The sequence below is a fragment of the Megalobrama amblycephala genome, linkage group LG12, assembly GCF_018812025.1.
Source record: "Megalobrama amblycephala isolate DHTTF-2021 linkage group LG12, ASM1881202v1, whole genome shotgun sequence".
Classification (NCBI taxonomy): Eukaryota; Metazoa; Chordata; class Actinopteri; order Cypriniformes; family Xenocyprididae; genus Megalobrama; species Megalobrama amblycephala.
This window is the reverse complement of record NC_063055.1, coordinates 24,102,516-24,118,647: the sequence shown is the minus strand read 5'-3', so window position 1 is coordinate 24,118,647 and position 16,132 is coordinate 24,102,516. Positions and strand designations below refer to the sequence as shown.

Here is a 16,132-nt window from a genome sequence, read left to right as displayed (position 1 = left end):
AATTTGTCTATTCTTGTTCAAAAAATTTCCATGATCTAAATTAGTTACATAAAGTGACCATTCAGTTTTCTGAATTAACCTACATTTCGCTTCAGCTACTCTCAGAATATATAAGAGGCCAAATTGCTGTAAGTGCAGAGAATCACAGAGTGAGAGGATGCAAATGAGAAATACTTCAAAGTGCTCATTTTTATCTAATCATTTCAAAAAGACCAACAGAAAAGAGCACAAGAGTGGAATTCTCACAGCAGACTTCAATAAAAAAAAAATCACTTGAGGCATAGAAATGAATAACAAAAAACACATGCATTGTTCGGTCATTCAGAGCGCATGTTACCGTGTGACCGAAGACCGAGATCCAAAGCATCAAGGGTAGAGGGTGAAGAAGAGATAGAGCAGCAGGCAAGATCTTAAAAGGAAGGTGTGGCTGTTCTAATAATGTGACTAAACAGTCGCAAATTCCCTTTAAATCCAGTCTGCTGGGTAACTATAGCAACGGTGACAGACGAATCCCATTAGGTGTGGAAGAGGACCTCCAGAAGACCCAAAACGCACCTTAACTCTTCTTAGGCTTTGCCTGGGGGACTTTTGTGATGCAATGTTGCACCAGAGTGTGATGATATAAACAGTTTTTAAGGACAGAAAGAGAGAGAGTGAGGTCAAAGAAAACTCACATTGACTATGGCTTCTTTAGTCTGAGCCATATCTGATATCACTCCGTCTGTGATGATGAGAAGCACAAAGTACTGTGAGCCATCTTGAACCGCTGCGCCATACCTGTGTGCACACACACACACACACATACAGTCCTCTTTTCATATTAACAAACATATTAGCAGAACATTTTATGATCCAAATTACCCAAATGAACCATAAACCAAACATGAAAATATCTTCATGCTGGTTCAATTGATTGACTGTGTTTTAACATCGCAGATGAATAATGAAAGAATGAGCATAATCATTGAACACTTAGTATTCAGTGCTGAATCTCATGCATATATATATTTGCTCAGGGATGTCCCTGTGCTATTGACACAGCTCTTCTGCCTTCATCAAAATCCCTTAATGCTCTTTGTGATGCAAAACACCTCTTGGAGGTCCACACTTGGTCACAGCAACAAGAAACATACATAGGGTGCTTGTTAAATCATCTAGGTATGTTTATTTACACAATAACTATACAATCACATCAGCTACAGTATTCAAGAGTATAGAAGCCTGTGTTTGCCTCTGAGTACAAAACAAAAAGGGCAAGTCTGATTTTTTTATTGTAATTGCTATTTCTTGTAATAGTTACTTTTTCCTCACAGTTGCAACTTTTTCATATTTCCAACTTTATATCTCACAACTGAGACTTTGTTCCTCACAGTTGCGATTTTATATCTCACAATTGCGACTTAATGTCATAATATGGTTAATATGGCTCTTATTTTAAAGGTGCCCAAGAATGCTTTTTCACAAGATGTAATATAAGTCTTAGGTGTCTCCTGAATGTGTCTGTGAAGTTTCAGCTCAAAATACCCCATAGATTTTTTTAAATGAATTTTTTTAACTGCCTATTTTGGGGCATCATTAACTATACACTGATTTTTTCAGCGCACCACCCATTTAAATCGCGTGCTCCCTGCCACAGAGAGCTCTCGACTATATTACAGCGCATTTACAAAGTTCACACAGCTAATATAACCCTCAAATGGATCTTTACAAGATGTTCGTCATGCATGCTGTGTGCATACATCGAATCATGTGAGTAAAGTATTTATTTTGATGTTTACATTTGATTCTCTATTAGTTTGAGGCTATGCTACACTGTTGGGCTAATGCTACACTGTTGGAGAGATTTATAAAGAATGAAGTTGTGTTTATGAATTATACAGACTGCAAGTGTTTAAAAATGAAAATAGCGACGGCTCTTGTCTCCGTGAATACAGTAAGAAACGATGGTAACTTTAACCTCATTTAACAGTACATTAGCAACATGCTAACGAAACATTTAGATAGACAATTTACAAATATCACTAAAAATATCATGCTATCATGGATCATGTCAGTTATTATTGCTCCATCTGCCATTTTTCGCTGTTGTTCTTGCTTGCTTATCTTGTCTGTGCACAGATCCAGACGTTAATACTGCCTTTCCTTGTCTAATGCTCGAACATGGGCTGGCATATGCAAATATTGGGGGCGTACATATTAATGATCCCGACTGTTACGTAACAGTCGTGTTATGTTGAGATCCGCGTGTTTTCCGGAAGTCTTTTAAACAAATGAGATTTACATAAGAAAGAGGAAGCAATGGGGTTTGAAACTCAATGTATGTCTTTTCCATGTACTGAACTCTTGTTATTCAACTATGCCAAGATAAATTCAATTTTTCATTCGAGGGCACCTTTAATCTTTATCTCACAGTTATTTTTTATTTTTTTACTCTAAGGCGAAAACTAGCTTTCATACATCAGTACCTGGGACAGCCTGAAAATCAGTTACGTTATATGGGGTCCTGTTGTTCTGATATAAATGTCGTCATTTCTGTCTGTGAAGATTTGGTTTGTTTGAAGGGGTCCTAATTGATTTGAGTCTGTCACAATAAATGTTTTGCTCGCTTGAGAAAAGACTTTGATTAATACAACCATTTTCTATTTATTTCAATCCAGAAATCTGTTTCACTACTGTGTTTTTCTACTGATTTACGCAGGATGAGTTTTCGACTGTTCCAGCACGCTCATTTGAGCGTTGCATTTTTCTTACCTCGCTACATGGTTGATAACAGGAGCAAAATTGGTAGGGCCGTACAGCTGGACAGTCTTCAGGCTCTGGTGGTAAGCCTCAAGGATGCCCTCCATCCCGTTGCAGTATGGGTTATCTACATTACCATTCTTCAAAGAGAGCATCAGAGATCAATCAATAACTATGTCTCTACTGTCAAGGTCAAATCAGCAGATTAGATTTATCATAACACTCACATTTCTCAAAATATTTGCAGTTATTCATTTGAATATAAAACTCTACAGTATAAAGTACTTGATGTTTAATAGGGCGTCTACACACAGTGATTTCAACTGCGAATCCATTGATTTCAATGGTGATGGTTCATCTCAAGGACATAAAGGGAAACCGCAAGGTTTTTGCAAAAGTGTCATTCAACCAAAAACTGGTTCTTTCACGGTTCTTTCTGCATCCTCACAACCCATTTTACTCATTCATATTCATCAAACGCACCATCAAAACTTTCTCTAGTGTATCACCCTAAGGGATCTCAGAATCTGTTCAGTATTTTATGATTCATCATGAGATAATTATTCATGCTCTAAGGACAGTGATATTCGAAGAATCAAGGAGTGAAGCAGTAAGAATGAAAATGAATAGTCATGATCCTAAGTTCCAGCACATGGAAAGAGAGAGGGGAAGGAGTAGTAGCTGATGAAGGGAAAAAAAGAGAAAGAGTGAGCAAAAACTAATTAAGAGACTCAAAATGCTCGACGAGATGAGGGTTTGGCATACGCACTTCATGAATGCTTGGGTAACGTTAATGAGCAGGAGTGTCAAGAGAGCCTTATTTATGCATTACACATAGATGTAACCGAGCATTACTAATTACAATATCATCAACATATGTGCAAACAACTAAATAAATACTTCAACCAAAAAACAACCATACACTACCTCACACATAAAATTTCACAAACTGAGTGTATACACGGCACGTATTTAGGACTCAAGCAGAAATGACTCTGGATATTTGCCAGCTAGCTGTGAAATCCACATAATCTATCATATCTAGGAACAGGTACCAGGGGAAATTCATGGGAAACCCGGCCATCAGGAGGAAGTTTGGCTCCAAAGCCCAATGCAGGAAACATCTTATCGCTGTCATAGTCCTGAATGATCTCTCCCACGGCCTTCAATGCCATGGCATACGCGTTCATCTGATAGGGGTTCATGTAGTGTAGGGAGGTAGACTGTGAAGGGTTCCCTAGAGTTTAAAGAGAGAGAGATGGATCATAAATTAAAGGGTTAGTTCACCCAAAAATGAAAATAATGTCATTTATTACTCACCCTCATGTCTTTCTACACCCGTAAGACCTTTGTTCATCTTCAGAACACAAATTAAGATATTTTTGATGAAATCCAATGGCTCAGTGAGGCTCAGCCTCTATAGACAGCATTGCCACTGAACTTATCAAGATCCAGAAAGGTACTCAAAACATATTAAACAGTTCATGTGACTACAGTGATTCAACCTTAATTTTAAAAAGTGACGAGAATACTTTTTGTGCGCCAAAAAACGAAAAGACTTTTCAACGATATCTAGTGATGGCCGATTTCAAAACACTGCTTCGCATCTTTTGTTTCGAATCAGTGATTCGGATCGCGTGTCAAAATGCCAAACTTATGAAATCACTTAACTTTGGTCTCACTGAGCTATCGGATTTCATCAAAAATATCTTAAAGGGTTGGTTCACCCAAAAATTTAAAAATCTGTCATTTATTACTCACCCTCATGCCGTTTTACACCCGTAAGACTTTCGTTAATCTTCGGAACACAAATTAAGATATTTTTGTTGAAATCCGATGGCTCTGTGCGGCCTGCATAGGGAGCAATGACACTTCCTCTCTCAAGATCCATTAATGTACTAAAAACATATTTAAATCGGTTCACGTGAGTACAGTGGCTCAATATTAATATTATAAAGCAACGAGAATATTTTTGGTGCACCAAAAAAAGCAAAATAACGACTTATTTAGTGATGGCCGATTTCAAACACTGCTTCAGGAAGATTCGGAGCACAAATGAATCAGTGTATCAAATCTGCTGTTCAGAGCGCCAAAGTCACGTGATTTCAGCAGTTTGGCAGTTTGACACGCGATCCGCAACACAAGTCAAGTCAAGTCAAGTCACCTTTATTTACATAGCGCTTTTTACAATGCAGATTGTATCAAAGCAGCTTTACATTGATAACTGGTACATAGTTTTTGCTGCACAGCAGCTCTTCAAGAATATTGTCAATGCAGGCAGATCAAAGCACTGTTGAATAAATGTCAAGAATACTGTTGAATATCAAATGTCAAGTCAAATGTCAAGTGTCCCCAACTAAGCAAGCCAAAGGCGACAGCGGCAAGGAACCCAAACTCTAACAGGTGACATCAGGTCACAAAAGATTCATAACACTCTGAAGCTTAATGAAGCAATGTTTTGAAATCGGCCATCACTAAATAAGTTGTTATTTTGATTTTTGGCACTCCAAAATATTCTCATCGCTTTATAATATTAATATTGAACCACTGTACTCACATGAACCGATTTAAATATGTTTTTAGTACATTAATGGATCTTGAGAGAGGAAATGTCATTTCTCCCTATGAAGGCCTCACAGAGCCATCGGATTTCAACTAAAATATCTTAATTTGTGTTCCGAAGATTAATGAAGGTCTTACGGGTGTTGAACGACATGAGGGTGAGTAATAAATGACAGAATTTTCATTTTTGGGTGAACTAACCCTTTAATTTGTGTTCCGAAGATGAACGGAGGCCTTATGGGTGTTTAATGACATGAGGGTGAGTAATTAATGTCATTATTTTCATTTTTGGGTGAACTAACCCTTTATGGTAAAATCTGATTCAGATATGTTAGCCAACAGCATGGAGAACAAACTCAAAACAGGAAACAATCAACACTGAAAAAATTCTTACCATTGGAGGCAGTGAAATCAATGGCCACTGTGAAATGGATCTGAGTGCTAGAGAGAGAGCGAGAGAGAGAGAGAGAGAGAGAGAGAGAGAAAGCAAGACGGTAAGAATATCAAATGAAAGCATTTAAATCTGAGCCAACATTTTCACACATTTCAGATGTGAGAACCTGACGGTGAAGCTCAACAAAGGTGATGGATCCTGATTCCCCCCAAACCGTGGCACAGATAACATTTCCAGCTTCAAAACACTCCAATGTTTCCACTCCTGCTGTTCGAGGGGTTGGTGCAATTACCATCTCCAGCCCTGCATTGTGCCGTCTCTCTCACCTGACAGGCAGACAGCCAACCTCCCGCTCACCAGCCAGACATTCCTCACAATCATCTCTGCCTGGTGGGCAGATCCAACATCTGTGTAATCCCACTTCTTTTTCCTCATTTTTTTTAATTAGAGCAACAGTGAAAATGGTCTCAGAACAGCTTTCCACATACAAAACTGCCAAAAATCACGGATTCTCTCATAACTCTTTCTGTATTGAAATCTGCATTGTCCTCTAGCCGCCAGTCTCTCTGCAGGACAAGCATTTGTAATTCAGGACTAAGCTGGAGTTCCCACTGATTTCAGTACAGAAACAGAGTTGTGAAAGAATCCCTGATTTTTTGGCAGTTTTGTATGTGGAAAGCTTGTCGACTGCTGTTCTGAGACCAGTTTCACTGTTGCTCCAATTACAAAACTGGGTGAAAATTTGAATTGAAATATATATTTATTTTAAATATTATTATTTGTTTTAATTTTTCAGTTTCAGAGTATTAGTTTATTCCAGGCTTAAGATACATTTTGGTTGGACATAGGGTAGTGCTGTTCCCAACATAAAAATGTCCCCGTCCTGTTCTAACTGAATTTTCCAGTCAGTTTTTCACTGTTATAAATCATACAGACAAAATGGCATGAAAGCCATTAAAATAAAATAAAATAAAATAAATACAAAAATTTAAATAAATAAGCATAAATTAACATACATACAGTGGGTACGGAAAGTATTCAGACCCCCTTAAATTTTTCACTCTTTGTTATATTGCAGCCATTTGCTAAAATCATTTAGGTTTAAGTAATTTTTTTCCCTCATTAATGTACACACAGCACCCCATATTGACAGAAAAACACAGAATTGTTGACATTTTTGCAGATTTATTAAAAAAGAAACTGAAATATCACATGGTCCTAAGTATTCAGACCCTTTGCTGTGACACTCATATATTTAACTCAGGTGCTGTCCATTTCTTCTAATCATCCTTGAGATGGTTCTACACCTTCATTTGAGTCCAGCTGTGTTTGATTATACTGATTGGACTTGATTAGGAAAGCCACACACCTGTCTATATAAAACCTTACAGCTCACAGTGCATGTCAGAGCAAATGAGAATCATGAGGTCAAAGGAACTGCCTGAAGAGCTCAGAGACAGAATTGTGGCAAGCCACAGATCTGGCCAAGGTTACAAAAAAAATTCTGCTGCACTTAAGGTTCCTAAGAGCACAGTGGCCTCCATAATCCTTAAATGGAAGAGGTTTGGGACGACCAGAACTCTTCCTAGAGCTAGCCGTCTGGCCAAACTGAGCTATCGGGGGAGAAGAGCCTTGGTGAGAGAGGTAAAGAAGAACCCAAAGATCACTGTGGCTGAGCTCCAGAGATGCAGTCGGGAGATGGGAGAAAGTTGTAGAAAGTCAACCATCACTGCAGCCCTCCACCAGTCGGGGCTTTATGGCAGAGTGGCCCGACGGAAGCCTCTCCTCAGTGCAAGACACATGAAAGCCAAAATGGTGAGAAATAAGATTCTCTGGTCTGATGAGACCAAGATAGAACTTTTTGGCCTTAATTCTAAGCAGTATGTGTGGAGAAAACCAGGCACTGCTCATCACCTGTCCAATACAGTCCCAACAGTGAAGCATGGTGGTGGCAGCATCATGCTGTGGGGGTGTTTTTCAGCTGCAGGAACAGGACGACTGGTTGCAATCGAGGGAAAGATGAATGCGGCCAAGTACAGTGATATCCTGGACGAAAACCTTCTCCAGAGCGCTCAGGACCTCAGACTGGGCCAAAGGTTTACCTTCCAACAAGACAATGACCCTAAGCACACAGCTAAAATAACGAAGGAGTGGCTTCACAACAACTCCGTGACTGTTCTTGAATGGCCCAGCCAGAGCCCTGACTTAAACCCAATTGAGCATCTCTGGAGAGACCTAAAAATGGCTGTCCACCAACATTTACCATCCAACCTGACAGAACTGAAGAGGATCTGCAAGGAGGAATGGCAGAGGATCCCCAAATCCAGGTGTGAAAAACTTGTTGCATCTTTCCCAAAGACTCATGGCTGTATTAGATCAAAAGGGAGCTTCTACTAAATACTGAGCAAAGGGTCTGAATACTTAGGACCATGTGATATTTCAGTTTTTCTTTTTTTAATAAATCTGCAAAAATGTCAACAATTCTGTGTTTTTCTGTCAATATGGGGTGCTGTGTGTACATTAATGAGGGAGAAAAAAATGAACTTAAATGATTTTAGCAAATGACTGCAATATAACAAAGAGTGAAAAATTTAAGGGGGTCTGAATACTTTCCGTACCCACTGTACATACATAGGTCTCACTCATAAAGATTCTATGTAAAGCTGTGTGATACAATATATATTGTGAAAAGTGCTATACAAATAAAAAGTAAAATCTTTTACAGAACAAATTCTAATACTTGCATTTTTTTTTTGTTTAGTTTGCATTTGTTTATCTCGCATTAGATCATTTTTCCTTCTATAAACTAACAGAGAGCACTGAGCCCACAGAAAACAAATGGCAAATCTGAACACCTGCACAACAGAAATGATTATATGGTAGCAAACAACTTTTTCTGCTGCTGATGGGAGTATAACACTTGCACAGACAACCTTTGAAGCACCGAAAAATATTATAATGACATCTAATATCTGAATCTCAATGGAATTCCTCTTTTAGCATGAACTCTTCATGAGTCTGCTGCGCTCTCTGTGCAAATGAGAAATGAGCTCTGGACGTGAATATAATGTTGGGAAACATGGAGTATGAGGTCAGTGAATATTTATGAATCATTTCCACACATACAAAGAAATCATTCTCTGATGCAAGCGTGTAAAACACAAAAACGAAATGTTGGAAAACATTTAAATGAAGCCTCTTGTCAGCAAGCAGCGGCTATAGCTGTCATTCATACACAATCCCTGCAGTGAGATGTTTTCCTAAGAGCTGATTCATCAGTGATGGGTCATCAGAGAGTAATTATATATTTTAAACATTCACTTTACATCTGTAAGCATGACCACACATCTGTTAATGAGTGATTTTGGCCAAATCACATTCATAGGCAACGCTAGGGTATTGTGCTTATGCAAAGACCTTGGGTAAGCACCAAAATCTGCTTACTTTTTATCAGCCCTTGTCTTTTTTTTATTATTTAACTCAGCACAACATAAACAGGAAGGCGGGGGAGCAGCACAATGGTGATTAACAAGCTCTGTTTATGCTCCTTTATCTTCATTTCTTTTTTTTTCGTCCATCTCAAGTTTTTTTTTTTTATTATTATCACTGATGTCTTCAGGCACAAAGCCTGGGCTGGTGCATTAATCTGCATTATACCGGGAACCCAAACAGCTCCTTTGGTGGAGAAACCTTGGAGAGCTTTTGAACCAGAGCTTTTATATGAAGAACATTTATCTTAATGGTAGAATTTTGAATGTCATCTATAGGAGTGAAGAAAAAAAAAAACAGCAAGAAAAGAATGATATAAAATGATGGGATTGTGCCTGTCATATTAGCAACAGAGAGAGATGACAGAGAGACAGAGAGATGTATTTTACATTCATGATGAATTGACACTTTCAATCCAATAAATACAAAAAAGACCTACAATTATATACAGTATATCTTGTGTGTGTATACACACACATACAAGATATCTGAACATATCTTGTTAATGCACAAATGTGCAATTTGATCCAAGAACACACATATCTGCAATGCGGCAGTTTTGTAATTCCTCGCTGTATGTTATGAATATTTTGTTGTGTCTTTAAGGCTGTATTTCCCTCGTGAGTTCTTTAATGACATTTGACACAATGTCTCACTCTGGACCAGGATGAAGTGGAATCTGATGAGTTCAAGAGACCTCTAAACACATAATCACCTATAAAAAGCACTTCACTCAGATTCACTAAACAAAATAAGCAATAAAAGCATCATAAAAGCCCCTTTCTTTCTGGCAGCTGACAGTATTTTCTGATCTATGGAGTGATAAAAACAGATATCCAAAATCCCCTCTGTAAAAACCTTTAAATCTAATGTCAACTAAATGAAACAAGAATTTTGAACCTGGCTTTATCCAATCAGATTTCTGTTTTGCAAATGTATGCAAATTAGTGCATATTATTAGGTATGCATCATTTGCATATTTAAACATAGCATTTCAGAAAAAAAAAAAAAATTCTGTTAAATTTACGGTAAAAAATTTATTTAATTAACTGATATAATGTTAATGTTGTTAACCAACCTATTGAAGTGCTAATATCTGTTTTGTACTTTTGTAATACACTGACAACCACCAATCACAGTGGTGATGAGAGTCACATGATTAATCAAATTAATTAAGCTTTTCCACAAGCTGAGAAGGACGAATGTGGCGGGATAAATATGGAAGGTTCACAGTGTCATTCACACAAACACTAAACACCATCATGGTAACACACATGAAATTTTGAAAAAGCAATAAACATTAATTTAAAGGTCCAATATGTAATAATTTTGTCCGCTAGAGGTCGCTAGAAGCCTATTCAAAACAAAGGCGTAGCTTGATGACGCCAAGTTTGAGAGTGGAATCTTGGGACATGTGGTCTCCACCTCAATGGACGGTGCAAAAGAATAGGGATTGGAGTCGGGAACAAATCATGTTCATGGATGCGATTGTTAATGTTACTGTAGTATAAAGCAGAGCAGGACCGAGTGTTGTGGGAGCTGAACGAGGTCGCTGGAGTGATTGCGAGCAGTGGAACTTTTATTATGACACAGTCACCGGCGCTGCTTCTGCTTTTCCGGTCATGAGTATGAGGTAACAATGCTCTGTTATTAGATACATTTGAGTGTGTTGAAAATGATGTTATAACGTTACTCTGTGTGTTCGCTCAACGGCTGCTGTGAGACACTGTTGCACACTGCAGTAAGATAGATCGATTTTAGAATATCATATTAAATACTTGATGGCTTTTGTTGATAACATATTTGTCACAGACACGCCAGGCTCCAACACCCTCCAATCACAGCGCACCCAATCTCCGGAGTACTGATCACTCACACCTGCACCTCATTGCCTCACTCATCAGCACCAGTATTAAAGACACTCACACACTCAGTCACATTGTCCGGTCTCGTTCGCAACTAGATACATCCTGTATGCTTACCTCAAGGACTCCCGTGCTACTTACCTGTATCCAGCGATCCCACGTCTCCTCGTGTGTTACCTGCGCGTGAGTGTCTCCAGTCTTCAGCTTCTCATTGCTTCAACCACCAACTTCAACAGAAAGGACAGTATCATCTTCTACCTCATTCCAACTTCACTCATTGCACTTATTACTAACCTGTGTTCGACGTATTCTCTACTTGTGTCAATAAACTACCAATAACTGTGATCTTCTGTCTCCGAGCGATCTGTATTGTAACAGAAGACCGGACCAACACCGTCTGACACAAGTATGAGCCATCCGGATCCATTTCAAGACCTGGTGGACGCCTTGCATCAAACACTCACCGCACAACTGGCTCCCACACCAGCACCTCCAGCAATCACTTCCATAAACACCGCCGTCACTCCATCTCCACTGTTGTACGCCAGTCCCATGGCCAAACCGGCGCCCTACTCTGGTTCGGTGGAGGAATGCAACGGATTTCTCTTCCAATGCTTGCTGGTCCTGGAGATGCAACCGCACATGTTCCCCACCGAACAATCCAAGGTATCCTTCATCATCTCACAGCTGAGCGGCAAAGCTCTTCAGTGGGCTGATTCCATCTGGTCCCAAAACCATCCAGCTATCCGCACATACTCCGGTTTTGTCAGTCACTTCAAGGAAGTATTTGGTAAACCCTCCTGGGACTCCGCCATTGGTGAGAAACTTTACAATTTAAAGCAAGGAAATATGTCTGTTAATGATTATGCTCTGCAATTCAGAGCTCTCGCTGCCAAGAGCGGATGGAATGAACAAGCGCTCCTAACGACATATCGTCAAGGACTGAACCCTCAAGTGCAGCTGCATCTCGCTGCATACGAGGATTCCATCGGCTTAGAACGCTTCATCCAGCTATCAGTCCGCTTCGTCACTCGTATGCAGTCGTGTCTCGAAGAGCACCAGGGCCAGCCACTTCACAACACCATCCTCTGCCGACCAGAATCCGTCAGCCCTCCAGAACCAGCCCATGAACCCATGCTAACTGATTCTATTCGTCTGACACTTCTCCTGGGCATGTAATCTACGCATGCCCCATTCGTCCTCCTCGTCCCATGTTGAGTGCCATCTTCCCTTCTTTCCATAAGATGAAGCCACTCGCCACTATTGTGAAGCTTACTGCTGCTGATGTTTCTATTCCAGTTACCGCACTTCTCGACTCTGGGTCAGCAGGCAATTTCATATCCGGCGCCCTTTGCTGTCAGCTCAACCTCAAGACCACGGCCACGCCTGCTGCCTTCCAAGTCCACTCGATAACTGGAAAACCTGTGAGCAAACGTCAAGTCAGTCGGAGTGTCAGCCCACTACTACTTCAAATCGGAGTTCTTCACGTGGAAAGGATCTCATTGCTGGTTCTGGAGGAATCCACCTCTGACGTGATTCTAGGGCGTCCGTGGTTGGAGCAGCATGACCCCATCCTCTCCTGGAGAACCGGCGAAGTCCTGAAGTGGGGCGACACCTGTTTCAAAAACGCTTTCTCTGAATTTCCCATTCCAAAGTCTCTAAGCTCCACGTCTATTCCTGTCTGTGCCACTACCATTGAGAGTCCGTTAGAGAGAGAGCATCCAAGCTGCCTCCCCACCGGCCATGGGACTGCGCCATCGATCTGCTTCTGGGTGAGTCAGTGCTCAGGGGAAGGATCTACCCCCTGTCTATCCCGGAGTAGAAGGCCACGGAGGAGTACATTGAGGAGGCTCTGGCTCAAGGCTACATCCGTCCATCAACATCCCCTGCTGCTTCCAGCTTCTTCTTTGTTGCCAAAAAGGACGGAGGCTTGTGGCCTTGTATTGTTCAGGTACCCCCTTCCTCTCATCCCAGCAGCCCTGGAACATCTCCGTGGTGCCACTGTGTTTACCAAGTTGGACCTCCGCAGCGCGTATAACCTCATCCGGATACGTGAGGGGGACGAGTGGAAGACCGCCTTTGTCATAGCCACCGGACACTATGAATACATGGTCATGCCCTATGGATTGGTCAATGCCCCCTCCGTATTCCAGGATTTCATACATGAGGTGCTCTGGAAGTTTCTCCACAAGTTCGTCTTGGTGTATATCGATGACATCTTAATCTACTCCCGGAGCCTGGCCGAACATCGCCACCACGTTGCGGAGGTCCTGAAGCACCTGAGAGAGTTCCAGCTATTCCTCAAAGCCGAAAAATGCTCCTTCCATCAGTCTTCAGTGCAGTTCCTTGGATATAACATCGACCACAGTGGCATCCGGATGGACGAGGGGAAGGTGGCCGCCATCAGAGACTGGCCCTCTCCCACCACAGTAAAGGAACTTCAACGTTTCCTCGGCTTTGCCAACTTCTATAGACAGTTTATCCAGAATTACAGCTCCATCTCCAACCCTCTCACCAACCTGCTTAAGAACAAGCCCAAGTCTCTGTCCTAGACCCCGGCAGCAGAAGTAGCTTTTAACACCCTCAAAGAAGCCTTCACCACCGCTCCTCTCCTGGTTCATCCCGACCCAGACAAGCCCTTCATCGTGGAGGTGGATGCCTCCACCACAGGAGTAGGAGTGGTACTCTCGCAGCAGCAGGGGATTGCGCCGCCTTCTCCCGCAAGCTCAACCCGGCGGAGGTGAATTACGACATTGGCAACCAAGAACTCCTTGCTGTTAAGCTGGCCCTCGAGGAGTGGAGGCATTAGGTGGAGGGAGCCAGACATCCATTTCTGGTTCTCACTGACCACAAGAACCTATATCTACGGTCCGCCAAGAGACTCAACCCTCGACAGGCCCGCTGGGCTCTCTTTTTCACCCATTTTAATTTCACCATATCCTACAGACCCGGTTCCAGAAAAGTTAAGGCTGATGCCTTATCTCGACTCCACGCTCCAGAGGAGAACACTGACGAACCTGAGACCATCCTCCCAGAGTCAGTCATTGTCAGCCCCATTACCTGGTTGGAGGAGACCATTCCCTCTACCAATGTCCACCGGGCTTGCAATACATCACCAGAGCACGGCGCACTCCACTCATCCATTCAGTCCATACATCACTTAGCACTGGCCACCCGGAGGTCAATGAAACCCTCTCACTGCTGATGGATCGCTTCTGGTGGCCCAACATGGCTTCTGATGTCAGAAGGTACGTGCAGGGGTGTAGGGATTGTGCCATCTACCATCAGGCAAGCTCCTTCCTCTGCCCATTCCCAACCGTCCATGGTCACACCTAGGAGTGGACTTCATCACCGATCTCCCAGCATCTGGCGGTTGTACTTGCATATTTGTGGTGGTAGATAGATTCTCCAAGTCATGTCATCTGATTCCTCTGAAAGGACTACCCACTGCATTAGAAACGGCTGAACTGATGTTCAATCACGTCTTCCGCTTCTTCGGAATCCCTGAAGACATTTCTCAGACCGTGGACCACAGTTCGCTTCAAGAGTATGAAAGGCCTTTTTCTCACTCCTAGGTGTGGCCGTCAGCCTATCATCGGGATACCATCTGCAGACGAACGGGCAGACGTAAAGGAAGATGACCTTCTGTCATGGCCACCAGGACTCTTGGAACCAGTACCTGGGTTAGGCCGAGTACGCCCAAAAGTCCCTGCATCAGCCTTCCACTGGACTCACACCCTTCCAATGCGTACTCGGTTACCAACCCCCTCTGTTCCCCTGGTCAGGTGAAACCTTGGATGTACCATCAGTCGACTACTGGTTCAGAGAGAGTGAGAGGGTCTGGGACTCAGCACACCACCAACTACAAGTATGCAATCTAACAGGTGATGCACTCAGTAACACCAATAAACCTACAAATGGAAAATATTAGGTCACCAATGTCTCCAATAGCAGCTACATGAAAAAGCCTGCTATTATGAGAACAGGTGCTAACCTGTGGCAGCATAAATAAGCTCACATGTAATGTAGGGCAAAAGTCTAGAACTTCAAAGTAAACACAACGCTTTGATGTATATGCTATTTCCAAAGAGGAAAATAATTTTCTCCATACAGATTCTCAAAACTGTACTGAGCCATAGAGGACGGATGCTAAACATTAGCAACATCAACTCAAACTTGATAAAAGAAAACAAGTAGCTAGAGGAAAAAAAACATTTTCCATAGCAAAAAGTTCTAGAAAGAGGGGCCTAATACACACAGCATGAACTTATCTACGCAAAGATAAGGGCCTACCACCTGAGATAACAGCATCAGGGAGTCTAAAAAACAGTCTACAACCTAGCTGTTAAACTCAACAATTGCACCTACATAGAAAGGGGATAATGGGCATATGGCCTAACAACTCCCTCGGGAGGAGGCCAGAACTAGGAACTATACAGCCTGACAAGGAATAGTATACATAGGGTTATATGTAAATAACACACCTAACCTAGCTCTAGCCTGGCCGCTAAGCTATGGGCCTTCTTACAGGGCCACAAGCCTAGTGAAACCTGGGTTTCACCTCCAAATCTCATGGATAAGAGAAAGAAAGTGAAGCTCACAAGCAAATAATGTCAAGCGGCCGATTAGGGCCGACCTAAACATACATATTAACTGAAGTGACGAGTACTAACTCAAACTACTCTAGAAAACAGCAGATGAGAAGCTACTCTAAACAGATGGCTAAAAGGCGGCCATTTTGTGGCCTGCACAACATATACTCTATGAAGTCTATCAACTTCAGTTTGCCCAAAAAAACCCCTAATTTCTCTGACTACATGCTCAGAAAAACTTTACAGGAAAATAAGGCCTTATTTCAAACATATAAAATATAGACCGTCCTGCAGCTCAAAGACCGAAGACTCCTAATGCTCCCTTTTTTTTTACATGAAAGGATGGAATCTAAGGTTCTTTTAAGCCTAAAAGATCCTCTTACTATCAAACAGAAATAGCGGGCCAACAGAAATAATTACTATGGGCCCAGCCATCAGTCTGACCATAAGAAGCATCTGAGCATGATATATGTTTATATATATACACATGC

General features: G+C 41.7%; 1 protein-coding gene across 2 annotated transcripts in view; it reads right to left on the bottom strand.

Moving 5' to 3' along the window:
* Positions 1–16,132, bottom strand: part of cpne5a (copine Va) — a 102,040-nt gene that overhangs the window by 9,499 nt on the left and 76,409 nt on the right. For both annotated transcript variants that reach the window (XM_048209818.1, XM_048209817.1), the window contains 4 exons: positions 5,696–5,742; positions 3,795–3,976; positions 2,752–2,879; positions 675–777 (listed from right to left, as the gene is read on the bottom strand). In XM_048209818.1, coding sequence (XP_048065775.1) covers positions 675–777; positions 2,752–2,879; positions 3,795–3,976; positions 5,696–5,742 — 460 coding nt within the window. The remainder of the gene's footprint in view (positions 1–674; positions 778–2,751; positions 2,880–3,794; positions 3,977–5,695; positions 5,743–16,132) is intronic.